The sequence below is a fragment of the Lactuca saligna genome, chromosome 2 (assembly GCF_052625555.1).
Source record: "Lactuca saligna cultivar CGN05327 chromosome 2, ASM5262555v1, whole genome shotgun sequence".
In the NCBI taxonomy this organism is placed as follows: domain Eukaryota; kingdom Viridiplantae; phylum Streptophyta; class Magnoliopsida; order Asterales; family Asteraceae; genus Lactuca; species Lactuca saligna.
Window position 1 is genome coordinate 176,913,688 of NC_136418.1, and position 6,222 is coordinate 176,919,909.

Here is a 6,222-nt window from a genome sequence, read left to right on the forward strand (position 1 = left end):
TTGTAGATTGTAGACTTATACTTGTCTTCCATTTGCATAGCCAATGTACTGCGAAAATGACGACATATCTATTCAATAAATTAGTTTGAATCCATTGTCAATGTAGGTGCCAAGAATCCAAAATAGGGATGAGCAAATGGACCGGGGAACCGGTCAGAACCGGTACCGGAACCGGTATCGGAACCGGAAGCCGATGGAACCGGTCGGACCGGGACGTTATTTTTGTGGATTTTTGGAACCGGGAACCGGAACCGATATAACCGGAACCGGTAGAACCGGCAAAAACCGGAACCGTATGATGCTATTTTTCAAGGATCGGTTCCAACATTTGAAGACACGACAAGAACCGGTAGGAACCGGGAACCGGTAGAACCGGAACCGATAGAACCGCCGGGTCGGTTCGGTTCTTGATTTTGGCCGAAGCCGGTTCCTGGTTCCGGACTGTTCGGTCCTTTTGCTCATCTCTAATCCAAAACACCTTACAAAAAAATACTATATTCAATAACAATAAAAAAACAGAAATTAAACATATTTTCTTACTTTTCTTCCTACCTATTATTTAAGATGCCTATATTTAAGATACCTATTATTTAAGATGATAACAAATGCAAAAATTCAAAATCTCAATCAAATTTAAAATAAATTTAACTACACTTGTCACCGTTAGAGATGCACACAAAAACCGGTTTCACTATTCAAAACCGGATCCAATCCGAAACTGAATTTGGTCAAAACCGGTTTTGACCAAATCGGATCGGATCGGCTTCAAAACCGGATTTTCAATCGGATCCTAATCCTACGTTTCAAATCGGATTTGATACCGGATCGTAAACCGGATTTGCTAAAAACCGGATCCAAATCTGCCCCAAAATCCACTTAAAACCCACTAAAATTAGTTTAAACCGGATTAGAATTGGATTCGGATTTTGACTAGAACCAGATCCGATTTTGACCGGATTCAGATCGAATTTTGACTGGATCGGATCGGATCGGATTCGGGTTTTGTGCATCTCTAGTCACCATCTAAAATAAGTAGGAGGATATTAGGAACAAAAAATAAGAGACTATTTAATTTCTTATCAAATCAAAAAAATACCAATCTCTATATTCAATAACAATCAAAAAAATATCAATCACTATATTCAATAACAATCACGTAAATAGAGTGGTAAACAAACCAAACGATCAACGAATCATTCATGAACAGTTCGAAAGGAAGTTCATTTCATTAAATAAACATGTACATAAACAATGGGTTCTTTCAGTTATGTCAGTTTAAGTTTGTTCACTTTATGTTGTATATGTAATTTTGTTTTATTATATTTTTGTTTATATTCATATATATTTAATTACGTTTATGTTCATAAACGTTTAGCGTGTTCACGAATAAATATGAACAATGTAATTTGTTAAACGAACGAATATGAATAAGAAAACTAGTTGGTTTATCTGTTTGTGTCCGCTCATTTGTTTAGCTAACTTAAACGGACAAGTATTAACAACATGCTCGTGTTCGTTTGGTTCATTTAAAGCCCTAATTATATTGTTATGAGAAATTTACAAAAATAGCCATTTACACTAATGATATTACAAAAATAGCAAAAAAAAAATCGAAATTACAAAAATGGCCACTCATTTCGTAGATGAGAAAGTCCCATCTGCGAAATGGGCTTCTCATCTGCGAAAGTACAAGTACCTAAAGCACAGTTGTGCTTTAGGTACTTGTACTTTCGCAGGTGGTTTTAATATTTTTTTTTTTAATTTTTTGCTGTATATATAGGGGTAATTTCGCAGATGGAATAGGTCCATCTGCGAAATCCTCTGACTCTATCTGCGAAATCGTTGTTATTTTTATATTTTATTTTATTTTATTTTATTTTTTTTCTTTTAAGGTTGACTATGAAATGGTTTGTATTTTTTAGGTTGACTATGAAATGGTTTGTTTTGACTTGTGTTTTACGTTAATGCTTTGTTCGTATTATGTCGTTGTTTTTCATGTAATTGTTGTGATGTTTTTAATGTAATTGTTGTGACTTATGTCGTTGTTTTTCATGTAATTGTTGTGACTTGTGTTTTACGTTAATACTTTGTTCGTATTATGTCGTTGTTTTTCATGTAATTGTTGTGATGTTTTTCATGCTTTGTTCGTATTATGTCGATGTTTTTAACGTAAAACACTATTTATATAGCAACCTGATTTCGTAGTCAAAACAAACCATTTCATAGTCAACCTTAAAAAAAAAAAAAAAAAAAAATACAAAAATAACAACGATTTCGCAGATAGAGTTAGAGGATTTCGCAGATGGACCTATTCCATATGCGAAATTACCCTTATATATACAGCAAAAAAATTTTAAAAAAAAATATTAAAACCACCTGCGAAAGTACAAGTACCTAAAGCACAATTGTGCTTTAGGTACTTGTACTTTCGCAGATGAGAAGCCCATTTCGCAGATGGGACCTTTTCATCTGCGAGATGGGTGGCCATTTTTGTAATTTCGATTTTTTTTAGCTATTTTTGTAGTATAATTAGTGTAAATGGCTATTTTTGTAAATTTCTCTATTGTTATTCCATATGTTATAACAAAGTTTAGTGGTAATATTTTAATTATATAGATTTTGTTTATATGTTTAAATTTTATCATGACTTTAGTTTAAATTTTATTAGAAATATGGTAACAAACTTTTTCATTCGTGTAAAGTCGCCTTTAAAAATATTATTTATATAAATTTACTTTTCATTAAAACTTATTTTAATTTTTTAACAATCTTTTATTATAGGTTTGAGTTTGGCCACACTTCGGCATAGAGGTGCTCATAGATCTATAGGGATAAAATATCATTTATATAAATTTACTTTTCATTAAAACTTATTTTGATTTTTTAACAATCTTCTATTATAGGTTTGAATTTGATCACACTTCGGCATAGAGCTGCTCATAGATGTATATGGATAAAATATCATTTATATAAATTTACATTTCATTAAAACTTATTTTGATTTTTTTAACAATCTTTTATTATAGGTTTGAGTTTGGCCACACTTCGGCATAGAGCTACTCATAGATCTATATGGATTAGGTTCTAGTTCCACCTATTACTTATTCCCTAAATTAAGTTTCCAATCCACCCTAACCGTTTTATTTAGATAGGTTGATATTTTCAATCCAATCCAATTCAATTTTTTTCAATCCAATTTTTTTTCCTGATAATTGAGATGTTTGTATAGTTTCCAACTTAACCTATTAAAAAATAATTATGATATAAAAACTCTTAAGTATGTAAATTACTTTCAATCTTACTCCTTTACAGATTTTAGATTTATTAAAACCGAAGGTTTGTTATTGTTTTTTAGTTCATTAAATCTTTTATGTTTGGCAGAAATATTATATTTTATCTTTTTTTTTTTTCTCTTGTTCATAAAAACCCTTAAATTTGGTTTTCTTGTTCAATTCCTTAAGTTCGGCAAAAGAAGAAAAAAAATCAGTTTTACCCAATAAATTTCCAAAAAATATATCTTTTTTAGCAAATTTGTGATATAATTGGACTTAAAATACGATTTTAGTTAATCCGACAAAATTTATAGCATTTGACCATTAAAGAAATAGGTTAAATCTAGGTTAATCCATTATATATATATATATATATATATATATATATATATATATATATATATATATATATATATATATATATATATATATATATATATATATATATATATATATATATATACCAACTTAAATGAAATTTTAAAATATGACAAGACCACCTAGCTTATTTTCAAACTTTAATTTCAAAATGATTTTGAAGATTGGGTAGTATTTTTGGAGTCAAGAAAAAATATGAGAAATTGCTTTGACTTTCTTTAAATATAAATAATAATACGATATTATAATTATAGATTAATGAATATATTAATACATACAATATTTAGATAATTATTATATTTAATACTACATATTAAAATAAATAGATTTACGGTTGAAACTTTTTATACAATTCAACTTATTTAATTAAATGGATTAAACTTTGACCAATTTAACATAAACAATGTGAAAATGGGACATTACTAATCTAACCAAATTCATTAATCGCTTCTCACTTTTTAACCAAAATTTAGTACTTATTTCAAAATAGTCAACGAAACCGTAGGTAGTTAAAATAGCCTACTATTTCGCTCATTTACCTACGGTTTTGATTTTAATATATAAGAACTTTTTTTTATTTTTCACTACAAAACCGTATGAAAAAATGGTTTACAGTTTCCTCTAAGAAGTCTATTGTTTTCCAAATAGTATATTAAAAATAGTCTATTGTTTCGACCAAAACAGTTTGGTTTTTTTTTTAATGACACTAATTTTTACTCTAAAAGAGATTTTGCTTTTAATATATACTAGGTCCGATATAGTTGTCAAAATACATGAATTAGTAGTCAAAAATAAATAAATAAATAAATAAACCAAAATCGTAAGTTTTTAGATAAAACAATAGATCGTTTTTAATCTACTCTTTGGGAAATAATAAACTTCTCAGAAGAACACTAAACCATTTTTTTGTCTACTGTATCGTAGTGAAAATGAAAAAAAAAATTATTATATACTAAAATCAAAACAGTAACTAAATGGACGAAATAATAGACAATTTTAACCACCTACAGTTTCAATGGCTATTTTGAAATAAATCCTAAATTTTGACTAAAAATGAGAAGTCATTATCGAATCTGGTTAGATTAGTAATTTCCCTAGTGAAAATCAATCCAACCTACCACTTTTTTGTTGGATCGACTTGATTTTTACGGGATTTTGGTCTCAGGTTTTGGATTTCCATAACAAGATAGGTTTCTCATGGGAACTCACTCCTTATAAACAGCTAACAAATTTCAATATGCTTGTGCTTGATGACATCTTGACTGTAGCAGAATCCCCAACAACTAAATGCACTACAGAATTTCTATTAATAGGTTCAAAAGTTAGCCTCTTAAAAATCATGACCAGTGAATTTTTTGTGGTTAACTTGGTATACCACTATTACTCTTTATATTTTATCAAGAAAAAAAATTTGTGTTATCCCTTACCAAAACTTTCTGGTTGTTATACATAAAAATCTATTGAGAAATATGAATTTTTGTACCTAGTAATTAGTACTATATGTATATATTCACAATTGAGGGTGACATGAGAAACCTCATAAATCCTTTTAATTTTTCAGATCTAACATGTAAATTATACAGCAACTTGTTTCAATTTGGCCCAATCGCAATATCAGTTATTGTTTGTTTTGCAGGATAATCACATCTAGAGGTATATTTTTTTAAACTATTATGTTAAAGCTGAGATAAAAATTTGTAACTTGAGTACTAGAAAAATCTAAATCCCGAACAAAGATCATTACAAAAGAAATACCAACAGTCAAAATGTGATGAAGATGATGACCTCATAACAGACATAAACATGGTACCAGTTATATCATAAAACTCCATAAGCATAATACAAAGAAAGATATGACATACGCCATGTATATGTGTTTAGTTGAAAGGACAGCATTACTCATTCATCACAGGCTTGTTTTCATTTGCCTTTGGCTTTTGCTCCTTTGGCCTCTCCTCCATTTTCCTGTACAAAAAAGCAGATAGGATAAACAAGTAAGATAACATGATCTGAAATACATAAATAATTGGTTCCAAATGTTAGATCTACAACTTCAGCCCTAAAAGCATCCCTCAATCAACAGCCCTAAGCCCTAGATTTATTTATTTCGCTACCCGAAGCATGAACACTGAATGTTTAACATAGATGAATCGCAAAATTTTTATCAAAAATGGCTGAAATTAACATGTTAAAACTGAAACCTGTAAGACACGATATGCGTATATAAACTTAATCATCTTTGTCACCTGATCAAAATAAAACATCTTGACGAAATCATTTACAGATAACGCGTATGAATCAAAATAGCAAATAAACAAACCAAAGAATACTCGAATCGTATAATACGAAGCCGACTAATTGCAAAAGAAAAACATAAAATACACAAACCTCGTTACCAAATTCAAGAACGATGAAACGAGGAGTACCTTTTATCAGCTGAGCCTCCCTTCTGGCTGAGGAAGGAGCGGAACAACGGAGAGCTGACGTCGTAGATCATTGCTGCAGATTGTTGCTATTTCGATGAAACTTTTTTCAGACTTGTTATTGTTAAACCCTAAATTTCTAGAGAACC

The 6,222-nt window shown here is 29.7% G+C and overlaps 1 protein-coding gene across 1 annotated transcript; it reads right to left on the bottom strand.

Moving 5' to 3' along the window:
* Nucleotides 1–5,370: 5,370 nt before the first annotated feature.
* On the bottom strand, nt 5,371–6,222 carry LOC145029375 (wound-induced basic protein-like). The gene is made up of 2 exons (XM_078977927.1): nt 6,077–6,222; nt 5,371–5,615 (listed from the first exon to the last, which is right to left on the bottom strand). Exons 1-2 carry the CDS (start codon nt 6,145–6,147, stop codon nt 5,546–5,548), a joined length of 141 nt encoding a protein of 46 aa, XP_078834053.1. The 5' UTR covers nt 6,148–6,222; the 3' UTR covers nt 5,371–5,545.

Excerpts from the sequence above, each read along its gene's own strand:
- LOC145029375 (XM_078977927.1), bottom strand. The coding sequence starts at position 6,147 with ATGATCTACGACGTCAGCTCTCCGTTGTTCCGCTCCTTCCTCAGCCAG. Across the intron at positions 5,616-6,076 it reads GGAGGCTCAGCTGATAAAAG|GAAAATGGAGGAGAGGCCAA; the intron begins GTACTCCTCGTT and ends TTTTTTGTACAG.